The sequence below is a fragment of the Microcaecilia unicolor genome, chromosome 1 (genome assembly GCF_901765095.1).
Source record: "Microcaecilia unicolor chromosome 1, aMicUni1.1, whole genome shotgun sequence".
NCBI lineage: Eukaryota > Metazoa > Chordata > Amphibia > Gymnophiona > Siphonopidae > Microcaecilia > Microcaecilia unicolor.
In genome coordinates this window covers 451,453,756-451,470,115 of record NC_044031.1, presented here as the reverse complement: position 1 = coordinate 451,470,115, position 16,360 = coordinate 451,453,756, and the positions used below count along the sequence as shown (strand labels likewise).

The 16,360-nt window shown below is 41.3% G+C and overlaps 1 protein-coding gene across 2 annotated transcripts in view; it reads right to left on the bottom strand.

Moving 5' to 3' along the window:
- ROCK1 (Rho associated coiled-coil containing protein kinase 1) overlaps positions 1-16,360 on the bottom strand; it is a 523,306-nt gene that overhangs the window by 334,608 nt on the left and 172,338 nt on the right. For both annotated transcript variants that reach the window (XM_030212894.1, XM_030212901.1), the window contains 4 exons: positions 15,711-15,855; positions 1,320-1,458; positions 649-740; positions 304-463 (listed from right to left, as the gene is read on the bottom strand). In XM_030212894.1, the coding sequence (XP_030068754.1) occupies positions 304-463; positions 649-740; positions 1,320-1,458; positions 15,711-15,855 (536 nt within the window). The remainder of the gene's footprint in view (positions 1-303; positions 464-648; positions 741-1,319; positions 1,459-15,710; positions 15,856-16,360) is intronic.

Sequence of the window (16,360 nt, the reverse complement as noted above, 5' to 3'; positions counted from 1 at the left end):
TTATATTTCTTACATCATTGTTATTTTAGTTGAGTTATATTTTATTTCATGGACTGTAACACAAATGTAACCGCTATTACTACAATGGTGTTATATTTTTTGTACCTTACTTCTAGCTTGTAAGATATGTTCAGTGCTTACTGCATAAGATATAAAAGAAATGATTTATCATCAGTATTATCATATGGAGTGATAACCGACTGAGGAACTATCCTGAGAAGAAAATAACTACACAGGCAAAAAAAAAAACGGATGCAGTTCCCAAATTTAAAAAGTACAGAACTTTGTTTTATGCATACTTACTGACGATTGCTGTAATAGGTAAATCCTACAAAAGGTAGTTGGTTGCCAACAAAAGCTTTTGGTATAGGAAATGTTTCTTCTTCTCCCTTGTCTTCTTCCAGATCATCAAAGTTACTGGTGTCAATATCACTGCTTAGATCAGGTACAACTGGTGCTACAGCTAGAAAACAAAAAGGAAGTGTCACAAGAATAAATAAAAGAACCAAACTTTGCTTGTGTAATGGTATACATAAGGTTCCTGTTTTCTGGGCTCTAGAATCAAAAGGCAAAAAGCTTCAGGAACTCTGAAGATACCAAAATGAAAGAGAACATCTACAGCAAACACAATCATTACAAATGACTTACTATCTCTCAGATTTTCCCATTCCCATTGTTCATTTTTAAAGAAAGGATGTCGTTTGATTTCTTCTATGCCATTTCGTCCTAATCTTACCTCCCTGTGAATAAAAATAGCATATTAATGTTTTTTTAGGTCATGCACTCAGGCACAGGGGAGCAAACAGAGAAGGCTGCTGCTACTTTGGTGGCTTCTGTCAGCCAATGAGCAACAGAGAATATGCATCAGGCTAGTAAGGGTTCTTAATCATCTTGGGAGACAGAATTGATGTTTGATAGCAAAAAGATATGTACTGTTGCACCATTTCCAGTTTGTCCAAAAGAACAAAAAAAAAATCCACTTAATTCCAGGCACTACCAAATATGGTTTCAAAAAGAAAAAAGCAATTACACTCAACACTCAGGCCTGGAAAGCAGAATGAGAAAGAACATGGTAAAAAAGAATGAAATTAGACCTTTCCCAATAGCACAGAAGGCAGAACACTGGAACACCCCAAGTGTACTGCTGTTTGAAATTACTACAAAATATTTCATATTACTGTCTAGAGGCTGCCTGTATTAACAGTCATAATACAGTTAATATTACCATAACCATACATTAATTTAATTAAATGGACAAATAAAACAAATCTACTTTATCTTTACTTCAATAGCCAGTTACATTTTAAATGTAAGTTTACCTGTCAGTAAGAAAAGCACATATAAGATTTTTTGCCTCCTTTGTAATTTCACTGTCATCGGGGAATGTAAGAGAGTTCTTATGGTTCATAATCTTACTGTACGTTCCAACCAAAGAGTCAGCATAGAAAGGCGTGTCTCCTAAAATGAAATGGAGATTTTAAATAACAGCATAATTATATTCTAAATCCATACTACTATATATCTTGTTAGAAGCACAGAATGCTATTAATGTGTAAAGATTTTCTTTTGAGGGGGTTACATATTCTTTGGAGCAGACAAATTTTCTTAGGATCTAGAAACCTGCAGAAAAATCTAGGAGTCAGACTTGGAACTAGTGGAAAATTGTACTTTTATTTATTCACATTTATAAATTGCAAATTCATGTGTTCAAGGAGATGTACAACAAGCTATTACAGTAGCAGGAAAGGAGTAGATAAGAGGCTACTGCTCTCCCCATCGCTCACCCACCCAGAAAAGCTTTAGGCTGCAGTTGTTGAGGCAATGGAGAAGAGGCTAGAGCTTCTGCTGCTATGGATGAGTGAAGAGATGCACTCATCTATCTACTCCCAGAAACTGCACCATTAGCTTCTCTCAGCAGCCCACTTGCCCCAGCAGATGCAACCTAAAGCCTCTCTTCATCACCTACTCAGCCACCCCAGCACCAGTCTCGAGCAGTAGATTCTCTTAACCCTCGCTCTCAAACACAGCAGCCTCTCTCAATTCTTCCCCCACCATCCCACCCAACCAAAATAAACCCACCACCAGACTCAAATCTTACCATTAACAGTGCTGCTCCTGGAACTCCGGAATCTCCTCCTAATTAACAAGGTTTCATTTCGGCTGCCATTCTAGGGTGGACACCTCCCTCTTTCTTTCTTTCTTTCTTTCTCCCCAGCTCTCTCCATCCCTTTTCCTGGCACACACAGACACATACATGCCAACAGCTCTCCCTCTCTCTGTCTCCCCAGCATACACAAACCCGTAACTCTGTCTGAAGTCCCTCTCCTCCCAAACACCCCCCCCCAAAGCCCTCTCTCAATTACTACTACCCCATATATCCTCCTTTGGCATCCACCCCTTCCCCCCCCCCCCCCCAAGTAGTTGGGCCGAATAACTTTCTGAGAAGCTCCAAGAGAAGAGGACATTTCTCTGGGTACATTTTTTGTACTCTGTGCTTTGGTGGTTTAAAGATTGGGGTTTAAAAGAGGTATTATAGGTTTATTGATAAAGACAGAATTTAAAAAAGCAAACTTTATTAACTAATCTCCATATCCTCCCCCCCCCCCCCCCCAGTTTTAAAACTTGAACCACAGCCTACAGCATAAACAGACAGCTTTTAGAAGGCACAGTAGGGCCTAGTTCAGTCTTCCCACCCACCCAGTGGTGTGCTGGTAAATGATTAACAACAGGCTCTCTCCCCGGTCCACCTCTGCGCCCCCCCCCCCCGGTCCACCTCTGCACCCCCCCCCCCAAATTGCACAGCTGGCTATAGCTGGGGAGAGAGTCTGGGGGGGGGGGCAGCGGCAATTAATTAATCTCTCTAAGGGAAAAAAATGTAAATGCTCCCAGGTTCCAATCTAATTCATGTTTAATGCGGGATAAAATGCCATAAATAAGTAAATAAATATAAACTTTTAATGTTGAGAACCTGATTCTCATAACATGATGTCTGTTTTAGAAGCCCTTTACCAGGAAAAAAATAATCTCTGCAGTATACCCAAAATGACACAAACCAAATTAGCATATAGACCAGGAATTAAGATAACAGACAGTCTTGCCAACTCTGTAAAAATGTGTCACCAAAATCTCAGAACCTAACAAATAGATCCCTCCCTATTCAGACACTTAGCCTTGCAGTCATACATGCAGAACAGAGATAGGCCCTATTCAAATTCTTCAAAAATTAACCTGAAATCCTAAGAAGTTAGACTCTGCATGCAGCACAATACCAGAAAAACAGAAAGAAACATGTTGCTATACATTGCAAAATAAGATAGAAGATGTAAATTCTCAAAGTGGACATATTCCAAACACTAAAATGAAAATAAAATAATTTTTTTCTACCTTTGTTGTCTGGTGACTGATTCTGCTGCTCTCTATCTGTTCCCTTGACTCCGTTTCTAGGGTTTCCTTTCCATTTATTTCTTTTCTTTCCTCCTCCATTTCTCTTCTCTCCCCTGCCCCCCTCCATCCATCCATCCATACCCAGCAGCAATTCTCTTCTCTCCCCTGACCCCCTCCCTCCATCCATCCATACCCAGCAAATATCTTCTCGCCCCTGCCCCCCTCCATACCCAGCAGCAATTCTCTTCTCTCCCCTACCCCCTTCTATGCATCCATACCCAGCAGTTCTCTTCTTTCCCCTGCCCTCCTGCATCCATCCATACCAAGCAGCAATTCTGTTCTCTCCCCTGAACCCCTCCAACCATCCCCAGCAATTCTCCTCTCTCCCCTGCCCTCCCGCTCCCAAACATGTCCAGTACATAACTACGTAACTAATGCCACACTGGGAAAAGACCATGGGTCCATTGAGCACAGTATCCTGTCCACGACAGCGGCCAATCCAGGCTAAGGGCACCTGGCAAGCTTCCCAAACGTACAAACATTCTATACATGTTATTCCTGAAATTGTGGATTTTTCCCAAGTCCCTTTAGTAGCGGTTTATGGACTTGGCCTTTAGGAAACCGTCTAACCCCTATTTAAACTCTGCCACGCTAACCGCCTTCACCACGTTCTCCGGCAAATACAAACAAGGGCATTTTGAACGCCTGCAAAAGTTTGACATATACTATTCTTAACCTCTCCAAAGTAAATATGTTACATTTTATTTTTAAATGCTGAAATGTAAACCTCCTTAACTTACAATTTTTATATATCAGCATACATTGTAAAGTTTGCTCCGAGCATTATTCATTTTGTAGCAGGCCTATATCATATTAGTTTGTAATAGATCTGATAAGAATATGCAATTATTCTTGCCACAGTGAGCAATTTGAACATGAGTTATAGGTGCTAAAAGACAGCAAGGATAAAGAAAAAGTGGTTATGATTAACCTCCAAAGAGAAAGTTCACCAGCCTAAACACCTTGCTGGATATATTGTACGGGTCATTCAAGTCTTTATCAGTTGTGATTTACTATCTTCCTATTCTACTCACCAACACAAATTTATATAAACTCTGCAGAAAATGTAAACGATGGAGCAAACAAGTTAAACACTTCATTCTTTTCAGATCAAAAAGCATTCCAACTTAAAACTTTATGGAGCCCAGTTCATATACCCAAGAGTGTCAGATTTTCGGCAGACGCCCCTCCTCCCCCGATTTCTAGCTGAATTTTTGAATCTCAAATTTCATTTTGATCTGAAAAAGAAGTGTCAACCCTTCTTCCCCCATGACCTCCTGCACAAAGTCAAGCGAGAGAGGAAGAGATGACAAACCATCTATCTGGGGGTGGTTATCAGTATGTACTGTGGTCCATACAACGGACTTGTACGCCTGGAGGAAAAGAAAAGGATGGGTCAGACAGCATGCAGTGCAACAGCAGCCTGGCTAATGGCACACCAACCTATCGATCAGGATTTTTCGGTCTCCCATCCATGGAATGAGGTGTTTTCCCTGCTTGTGGAACAGAGCTTTCTCGTCGTTGCGGAACACTTTACAGGCATAGCCGAACACCAAAAGCTCCGCTTTCCTGCCGCCAGCCTCTTCCGTCGAGGCCGTGCTCTTGCGTGCCCCCTTCCCGCTCTTCCGCGACCCTCCGTACATGTTGGGCAGCGTCAATAACGGTTCTTCTGGCTCTCCGTCCCACAGTGATTGTCCTTCGCCCCCACCCTCCCCTCCATCTTTTTCTAGTACCTCCGTCGAAGCGCTGCGTTATTTAAAGCCCTGCTGCCCGTCTCCAGCCTTCCTTGGTTGCTTCATGATGATGAGTTCGTTCCCTCAGTCCCGCCTTTGCGGAAAAAGGAAATGACATCAGAAGGCGGGACTAAGGGAACGAACTCATCATGAAGCAACCAAGGAAGGCTGGAGACGGGCAGCAGGGCTTTAAATAACGCGGCGCTTCGACGGAGGTACTAGAAACAGACGGATGGGAGCGGGAGGGGAGGTAAACATGGCCCCTCCTGCCATGCTTACCTCCTGCAATGGAGCCGGCTCGCCCCAGAGAACAACCGGCTCGCAAGAGCTGTCAAAATTTAACAAGCGGCTCTTGCGAGCCGGTGCGAGCCGGCTCCAGCACACAACTGCACCCACCCTCCCCTAGCATATCCCGTCATTTATAGTCTTAACTTATAAATTATTCTAATTAGGATAACAAGAGGAGAGTTTTCATTAGTTTTAGTTACATTTTATTAGTTTCTGAGAAGCAAAGCCTAAATAAATCACACAGTATACCATATAATCTTAAGATTCTTTACATTAATCTAATATCCCTAGTACCTTAAGAAGATTAAACAACACAATTAATATCAAGATGCAGACAGTAGTTCAGCAATGAGAGGGGTGCTATCCAGTCTTTTGCATTGAGTGTCACATGTATGATTATCTCCCAATCGGCAAGAAATTATATATGTGTGTTCGATGCAAACAGCTCTTAGATCTCAAAGAATGAGTTTGTTCTCTTGAGGCTAGAGTAGCAGACTTGCAGGAGCTGAAGGAGACAAAGAAGTACACAGAGGAGGCCTACAGGGACATTGTAGAGAAGTCCCACCTCCAATCTGGCAGCCTCTGGGCTGCCTTGGAGGAGACGGGTCTCCTAGAAGGAGAGCCTCACCCTGGTGAAGTAGGAAGTAATCCTGTAGCCAGGACCTGTACCACAAGGGGATGCAATACCCTCTCACACTGAAGATGTGTCTCCAGAAGCTTCTGCTCAGGAGGGAAGGGTTTGGACAGCTGTTGTAGTTGGTAGTTTTACCATTAGGCATGTAGATAACTGGATGACTGATGGGCATGAGAATCGCCTGGTCCCTTGATTGCCTGGTGAAGAAATATAGTAGCCCTTGCTCTCAGTGAAATACAGGCCAATGGCCCAGGCTAAAGAGCTAGGCCTCTTGTAATCCAAAAATCATCTCTGATACAAAATATATTTCACTGCAGCTCAAGCTGAAATGAGTTCCCAGAGAGCTAGGCTTGTAAAAATCAGAGATCACCTTTGACACAGTTACATTTCACTGTAGCAAGTGCTGAGCTGGCAAGGGAGGGGGCATTTGCTCTTGTCCACAATCCTGAGACTGGCACCTGCAAGAAGTCATGAGCAAGATGTTTTGATTAAAATGAAAGATAGTAGAGGGTTAGATGCAAGTAGAGGGAGGGGGAGCTGAAGAGAGCAAAGTGACCTGTGAAGTCATCTCACAAGATGCGCTCTGAAATTATCTTGTTTATACTTAGAGCTTGAGAATATGTGAAGTCATTTTGATCAACTGATAAGGGCCAAGAGCCCTGGTGACAAAGCTAGGGTCCATTGGAATGAATGGGGCCAAAATAGTATAAAAATGGGAGTCAGAAGGGTATTAGAATCAGAAGACTCCAGAAGGCCAGAGAGAGAGGACGTGTCGTGTAATGCTGCTCCACCATATGACTGCCTGATTTGCTTGTACTTCATTTGGGTGAGATATCAATGTTAATAAACTTTACTTCTTTATCTACTAAATACTGGGTTCCTTTCTAATTACAAGGGTCTATACTGCCTTGACTGAGTAACACTGTCATGAGCAGATACCAGGTTGGGGTAATTAAGGATCTAGAGGGGATATGCAGTTCTCTCCAGGCTAGTAGAAGGGCCATGGCTTCCGCTGCCCAGATAGAGATGGCAGACCAAGCAAATTAACACTGGTGCGAAAGTGGCGGACCTCACACAACACCTAGAAGAGCTGACTGTCTTGGTGAATGTGGGTACCAATGGACATTGGAAAATGTGGGAGGGAGTTTCTGGAGACCAAATTTAGGCTCTTAGGTAGAAAGCTGAAATCCAGGTCCTCCAAGATAGCATTTTCAGAAGTGCTCCCCATTCCACATGCAGGATCCAAGAGGCAGACAGAGTTCCACAGTCTCAATGCCGTGGCTGATACTATGAGCAGGGATAAGGGATTTAGATTTGTTAGGAGCTCAGCAACATCCTGGAAAAGGGGAAGTCTGTTCGGAAAGGAAGGGCTCCACCTTAACCAGGATGGAACCAGGCTGCTGGTGCTAACTTTTAAAAGGAGATAGAGCAGCTTTTCAACTAAATTGGGAGGGGTGAGGAGCCAACAGTTGCCCAGGAGCGCATGGTTTGGTGTGGAGTATCCTTAAAGGATACTACTGAAATAGGATCATTAGGGAATACCAATAGAGAGGTTTCAATAATGATGAAAGAGAGCCAGAAGTGTTTAATAAGAGAATAAAGAATGCAAATTGACCCCGTCAACTTCAAAGCAGCTTGTAGATGCTAGGAAAAAACACAGAATCTGTGGTGTTCTCAGCATTCAGATAAGTAGTTTGCCTTTTTCTTCATTGGCGTATATGTTACTGATACTTGGATTGCTGCTTTGGATTATACTGCTGAGAAACTGTTTAACTGGACCTTTTATTGCCTACTTTATGTGGTATACCCACTTGTTTGCAATAATTTGTACTGAGAATTATTAGTGGAGTTTTTTATGCCCAATGATTCAAGGTGAGCTTTCCACTATTATCAGCTATTGCTGTGTGTTTGAAGCTCATATATTCTGAGGTCTTTTTTTTTCCACTATTTTTTTTTTTATTTCACAGCAGTTGGCTTTTATCCTTAATAGAAGAGAGATGATTTTCTATTAGATTTATTGATTTGTTACCATCTCTTGTTCTACGATTGCTTTAAGCCAATATCTGTAGTGAAGTCACTAAAGAAATCTACTGTAGCAACATTTAATTTTCAAAAGAGCAACTATGAAAAAATGAGGAAATTGGTTAAAAAAAAGCTAAAAGGGTCAGCCGCAAAGGTTAGGACTATAAATCAGGTGTGGACATTGTTTAAAAATACCATATTGGAAGCCCAGACCAGATTTAACAAAGGTGGAAAGAAGAGCAAACGACAGACAGCGTGGTTAAAAGATGAAGTGAAAGAGGCTATTAGAGCCTAACAATCATCCTTCAAAGAATGGAAAAAGGATCCAAATAAAGAAAATAAGAAGCAACATAAGCACTGCACTGTCAAGCCAGATGCAAAGCATTGATCAAGGCTAAAAGAGAATATGAAGAAAACCTTGCTATGGAGACAAAAACTCATAGTAACACCTTTTTCAGATACTTCAGAAGCAGAAAACCTGTGAGGGAATCCGTGGGACTGTTAGATCATGAAGGAAAAAAAGAGGCAATCAGGGAGGACAAAGGCCTATAGTGGAGACTGAATGAACTTTTTGCTTCAGTCTTTAGAGAAGAAGATGTAACAGATCAAACTGTACCAGAGACGGTTTTCAAGGGTGACGATGCGAAGGAAGTGAAAGAAATCTCTGTGAATCTGGAAGATGTACTGAGACAAATAGACAAGTTAAAGAGTGATAAATCACCTGGACTGGATGGTATACAACCCAGGGTACTGAAGGAATGCAAACATGACATTGCTCATCTGCTGTTAGTGATTTATAACCTGTCGTTAAAATCGTCCATAGTACCTGAAGATTGGAGGGTGACAATCATTTTTTAAAAGAGTTCCAGGGGTGATCTGAGAAATCACAGACTGGTAAGCCTGACTTCGGTGCCGAATAAAACAGTGGAAACAATTATAAAGAAAAAAAAATACAGATCACGTAGACAAACATGATTTAATGGGACAGAGTGAGCATGGGTTCAGCCAAAAGAAGTCTTGCATCATCAATTTGCTTCTTTGAAAGCGTAAATAAACATGTGGATAAAGGTGAGCCAGTTGATATAATGTATCTACATTTTCAGAAAACGTTTGACAACGTTCCTCATGAGAGACTCCTGAGAAAATTAAAAAGTCATGGGATAGGAGGCAATGTCCTATGAATTAAGAATTAATTATTGGACAGAAAACAATGGGTAGAGTTAAATGGAGGAGGGTGAATAGTAGAGTGCTGCAGAGATCTGTATTGGGACTGGTGCTATTTAATATATTTATAAATGATTTGAAAAACGGAACCACAAGTGAGGTGATTGAATAGTTTTGGTTCATCTGCGAATTTAAAGGTGTAAAGACACATGCGAATTGTGAAAAATTGAAGAAAACCTTAGAAAACTGGAAGACTGGGCATCCAAATGGCAGATTAAATTTAATATGGACAAATGCAAACTGATGCACATTGGAAATAATAATCCAAATCATAGTTACCTGATGCTAGGGTCCACCTTAGGAGTCAGCATTGAAGAAAAAGACCTAGGTGCTATTGTAGACAATATGCTGAAATCTTTTGCCCGGTGTGCGGAGGCCACCAAAAAAGCCAACAGGATGCTAGGATTTATTAGGAATGCGATGCAAAATAAGACCAAGAATACAATAATGCCTCTGTATCACTCCATGGTGCGACCTCACCTTGAATATTGTGTTCAGTTCTGGTCGCTGTATCTCAAAAAAAAAAAAAGATATAGTGGAATTAAAAAAGGATCAAAGGAGTGGGACCAAAATGATAATGGCAATGGAACTCCTCCCATATGAGAAAATGCTAAAGAGGTTAGGGCTCTTCAGTTGGAAAAGAGATTTTATTTTTGTTACATTTGTACCCCGTGCTTTCCCACTCATGGCAGGCTCAATGCGGCCTACATGGGGCAATGGAGGGTTAAGTGACTTGCCCAGAGTCACAAGGAGCTGCCTGTGCCAGAAGTGGGAATCGAATGGCCGAGAAGGGATACAACTGAGGTCTATAAAATCCTGAGTGGTGTAGAACGGATAAAAGTGAATTGATTTTTCACTCTTTTCAAAATCTACAAAGAATAGGGGACATTCAATGAAATTACATGGAAATATTTTTTAAACAAATAGGAGGAAATATTTTTAAAACAAATAGGAGGAAATATTTTTCACTCAAAGAATAGTTAAGCTCTGGAACTCACTGCCAGAGGATGTGGTAACAGCGGTTAGTATATCTGGGTTTAAAAAAGGTTTGGACAAGTTCCTGCAGGAAAAGTCCATAGTCTGCTATTAAGACAGACGTGGGTGAAGCCCCTGCTTGCCCTGGGTTTGGTAGCATGGACTGTGGCTACTATTTGAGTTTCTGTCAGGTATTTAACCTTCCATTGCCCCAGGTACAAAATATAAGTGCCTGCATATAATATGTAAACCGCTTTGACTGTACCACAAAAAGGAGGTATATCAAGTTCCATCCCCTTTCAAGAGCCTATTGCACTACAGACTATAGACATGGTTTAAGTTCATAATGACTAGGCAAGATTTTTGCAGAAAAGTTCCTTGACAACTTGGCTGATGCAATAAGTGGGCAGTTGTGATAACATCTGCATATTGAGAAATTATGTCTTGCCTGAAAATTTAATTTCCTTTAGTCACAGCAGATGAATCCAGAGACTTGTGGGTTATGTCCCATCTACCAGCAGGTAGAGATAGACAGCGCTGAACTGCCTTATAGGACTGAATGCTTCCCGGTCAGTCAGTATTTCTCATAACAAAGCAGAAGGAAACAGCATTAGATCACTTCTCCTTCATTTTTCCTTTCCCACAGTAAAAACGGATAAACCAAGAGATGTAAAACCAAATACCACATGCCATCTGAAATGAAAAAAACTCACCAACACAGACTAATAGAGAAACCAAATTGAACGACATCACCAATAAAACAGGGTGGACTTCTGGATTCATCTGCTGAGACTTATCAGGTAAGACAATTTTTCGTTCCTTAGCACCAGCAACGCAGACCAACAGAGAAACCGAACCAAACGACATCACAGATATAAACAGGGTGGGACTCTGGATTCATCTGCTGCGACTTATCAAGTAAAGACATAATTTCTCGTTCCTTAGTGTCAGCAGCAGATGAATCCAGAGACTTGTGGGATGTACCAAAGCAATCCTGAAATAGGGTAGGAACCTGAAGCTCTGGCATATAGCACCGATACTCCAAAAGGATTCATCTGACCGAATGGAAACACATCAAATGGGAGCATCTGGAGAATGCATGGAAGAAATAAACATGTCCCCACCCTACCGATATCCTCAAGGAAACACTGACAGGTGCTCTGCCCAGGAAGTCGTGATAGCTGAGGTAGAAGGTGCCCAGAATCCGGTTGTAACTGAAGCCCTAGATAAAAATCATGCCGACTCAACAGACTCCATGACCCTCCAGGCCAGCGAGACTTTGGAAGCCTCAGCACCTGTATAAGCCCCAAGAAAAGCTCAAACCGAGGACCGGATCAACAGGACTCGCTAATCAATTTCTAATAATATAGGAATATCCAGAAATAGCCAAGCAAACAGGAAGACAAAGGGTGAATAAGTGGAGAAGCAGAAACCCCTCCAGGAAGAAAGACAGAACTGTGAACAATGTTGTTCCTTCAGGAAGAATCCAGAGAAGGTTGATAGAACAAAGGCTGGAATTCTGAAACCCTGCTTGGAGGACACCTGAATCCCTGACAAAAAGGAAGTCCAACCTTGAAAATAACCTGGGAGCTTCAAAACATAGTCAGCTAGACCAGACCAGAAAGAATGAGTAGATACATCCACAGGAAGACCCTGAGACTGAGTCTCAATGGGATTTTGTTAATTTCACTAAATCCTTACTAAACAGCTTGCTCCCAAAATGTAGTAGAACATGCCACTGGTTGAAGTTGCGTCTGCTGCCAAGGGGCGCAAGCACAGGAAACAACAGACAAAGCTGTCAAAAATAATTGCTTGGGCGACGCACTAACAAGACAACAAGGAATCTGCCAATCAAGCCTGCTCTGTCTCCACTGCTGGCGAGAGGTCATATGTGACATGATGCAAAGAGCTCCTAGCTTTCAGAGAACAAGTCCTTTTCCTTGAGGCTAGAGTATCGGAGGAGCTGAGGGAGATAAAAGAGGTACAACAAGGAGGCATACAGGGATGTTGTAGAGAAGTCCCACCTCAATTTGGCACCCCACTGTGTTGCCTTGGAGGAGGGAGGTCTTCTAAAAGGAGAGCATCACCCTGGTGCAGCTGGAAGTAATCCTGTAGACAGAACCAACACACCAGGGGATGCAATATCCTCTCGCACTGAGGATGTGTATCCAGGAGCTACTGCCCAATATGATCTGTGTTGTCCTCATGTCCAGCTCCACCCCCTAGCCCCATCATGGAAAACACACACCCGGATCTCTCTCCTCTCCCCCACCCTGGCAAATATCACAAGCAGAAGGAAAGGAGAGTCGCTGTACATCGTGCTGCATCCTCCTCCTCTACTTCTTGGAGAATAGGGGGAGGGTGTATGCATTGGAGATAATGCAGTGGAGGGGGGAAAGGGAATAGAAGAGAGCCTGCTGCTTTCCACATTCCCAGCGAAGGTGCCCATCTATTCAGACTGCAAAACCTAGTCACCAAATCAGATTTTCAGTCACCATGGTAACCTGGCACCTGAGCTTTGTTGGACTCTGCTTTAGAGATATCTACATTTATTGAAAACAAATCCGTATACCTTAAAATTTTGGGATGGGACTGCAAACAAGCAAGAGTCAACCAACTTTAATGAAAAGCATTGAGAGCCTTTTTTTTTTTAATTCACTAACTTAATACCTAATATCACAAACATGCTAACCAAAACTTAATCCTAAAGAGGTTGTTAGGCCCCATAGATAGATTAGATAGATCCGACCTCTATGGTGCGTAAATTAATGGACAGTTTAATAGAACTTAATCCAATGCACTACAAGACCCGAGGCAGCATGTTTTACTAGAGGTAAGTCTTGTCAGACAAATTTCTTTGACTGGGTGACCAAGATAGCTGGATCAAAGAAGAGCACTAGATGTGATGAATTTAGATTTTAGCAAAGCGTTTGACATAGTTCCGTACTCAAAACGTAAAAATACAACTTAGCACCCTTGGAATAGGCCCTAAAATGACTGGGTTAGAAACTGGTTGAGTAGAAGATGATACAAATGTAGTGGTCAATGGAGTTCACTTGGAGGAAAGGGATGTTGCTAGTGGTGTGCCTCAGGGATTGGTCCTCGAATCCAGCTCTTTCTTAACATTTCTGTAGTATTGCAGAAGGGCTATCTGGAAAGGTTTGCTTCTTTGCAGATGATATCAAAATCTGCAATAGACACTTCCATTGGTGTGGTCTAGAATCTGGCAACTAAGATTTAAATACAAAAAAAAAAAAATTCAGGGTCATGCATTTTGGCCTGCAAAAACCTGAAAGGAGCAGTACAGGAAATGAAATACTTCTGTGCGCAGAAGAGCAGGACTTGGGTGTGATTATATCCAATGATTTTAAGGTGGCCAAACGGGTAGAAAAGGTGAAAGCAAAATCCAGAAGACGATGGGTGCACAGGTAACGGAATGGCTAACAACACAAAAAAAGAGGTGATAATAAATCTGTATAAGGCTCTGGTGAGACCTCATTTAGAGTACAGTGTACAGTTCTGGAAACTACATCTTCAGAAAGATAAACATGCTGGAGTTGATCCAGAGGGCCGCTACTAAAATGGTCAGTGATCATCATAAAGCGTATGGGGACAAAGATCGTAAAATATGTACTTTGGAATAAAGGCAGTAGAGGGGAGATATGGTAACGACATTTAAACACCTCTGTGGCATAAATGCATAGGATGGTATGGATGGGTAGAATGGATGGTCTTTAACTGCTATCATTTTTCTCTGTGTCTATGTAAATGCACGTACATATGTAAGCAGAAATTGTTAAAAAGCTACTAACGTGCATGTATGCCTGAGAATGCACAGATTATTAAAGAGGCATGTTTTGGAAAGACCTTAAAAGTGTATGTTCATTTCCTATTTTGCAACAGAATGACATGAATATTTTAAAAAGATTTCATCAGCGTCAATATTTATACCTGCTCCCAGACATATAACTGTCAGCTAACTACTCATTTGAACCTGGAGTGACTGAGGTGAGAATCATGCTTACCTCTCTCAAGCTCAAAAGTAAAATACATAAAGAGCAAGCTTTATCTGATTATTGCAGTTCATTGTTGGTGTTTTATGTTTAATGTGATTTTAATATTGTACACCGCTGTGATCTTATTTTTGTAAAAAGCTAAGCAATATAGTAAATTTAATAAACTATTTACTAATATAAGTGCTAGCATTTACATGCCCAGAGCTTCCAATGATGCTGGCTCTTTATCCAATGTGTTTTTGTAAAATAATTGTACATGCCATACATCCTTTCCCATTACCTTATATATTTGTATTTTAACTCTTTTTATTGAAGGAAAAGAAAATGACATCCTGTACAACAAACTAGTGTTGATAAATAAGCCTCATAACAATAAGCATATAATGTTTATCAAATATAAAACATTATGCTGCGTTTTAACATGACCACTCCCTTTCTTCCTACCTCTCCCCACCACACCATCACCCCTAATCTTCACAAGTCTCCACAAAGATCTCAGAAAGGGACTGTACACTCTTATAGCCCTCTCCTAGCACTTCCCAGAGAACAACAGTATTAGCAACGCCCTAAGAATCACCCCCCCACCCCTCCATCCAATCATATATTTATATTTTATAAAAGGCTGTGTGTTCAGCTAACATTTTAGGAGAGGAGTATAACAGGTTTGTTCCTGGCCATTACGTTAAAAAAAATTTTTTTGAGGAGAGGAGACCCAAGAGGGTTCTCCTATATCACATTTTCCGCAGTGCACGTTTTACATCATACTACCCCAGGTTGTAAAAGACCCCTGAGGCAGGCCTTTGGGCCGAAAAACGGCCGTGTCGGGTCAGTTTTTATATGAATAAATATAATTTTTGGTATCCTCATTCGTTCTCCTCACTTTTTTGTTCCATATCTCACGGTTTCGTGAGGGTTTTTACCTCCTTTTTTTTTGTTGTGGCATTTTAACATGACCACTCCCTTTCTTCCTATCTCTCCCCACCACACCATCACCCCTAATCTTCACAAGTCTCCACAAAGATCTCAGAATGGGACTGTACAATCTTATAGCCCTCTCCTAGCACTTCCCAGAGAACAGTATTAGCAACGCCCTAAGAATCACCCCCCCCCCCCCCATCCAATCATATATTTATATTTTATAAAAGGCTCTGTGTTCAGCTAACATTTTGTAAAATACACTACAAATTCTGTGTGTTCTAACTTGGACATCCTCTTTTACCATCTAGGTGACCAATACAAAATTGGATTTTAAAATGAATCCATTAAATCATTCATTTCAAAAAACGTTAAACCTTTGGAGATAAAGCAAAACTAGAAAACAATTAGATAGTATATTTAAATTCAAACTAGAACTGAGTAAACCCTACTACTCACCTACAAGCATTTCATATAAGAAGACACCAACCGACCACCAATCACATTCTCGTCCATAGTAACCATCGCCACCTTGAGATTTTAATACTTCAGGAGATATGTAGTCTGGTGTTCCAACAGCAGTATCACATCGTACCATGCCTTCCTATAAAACATTTTTTTTCAATTAAGCATCATCATATGAAATATGTTAGAACAAACTTCATCAACAATTGCCATAAACCTCCAACCCCAACAACTGTGGTGGCACTTGTTATATGACCCTGCACTATTTCTGTTATGATCCCCTCTTCAATCACAACCACATATTACATTTGTTCTATATTCATCTTCAGTACTTCAGATTGATGTTCCACCTCCATGCTCACAACTAGTTACATATTCCCATCTCCCCAATTCCCCTTTAGTGGCAGTGTTCAGCTCCTAAAAAAATGTTTTCCAGACTTCTTTATATTGCTCCCCTACTTGTCTACATGTCACCCTTGAGACCATCTTCGCACTTCCAGTGTCTTTATCATCTTGTCTCTCCATAGCTGAAGGAGTCAGAAGGGCCTCCTCACTCCATTTAATAAGAACACCCTGACCCTATGCATAACCTCGAGAAAACTATTTTCCCATTCATAGATATACCTACTGCAGAGTATCTTGCA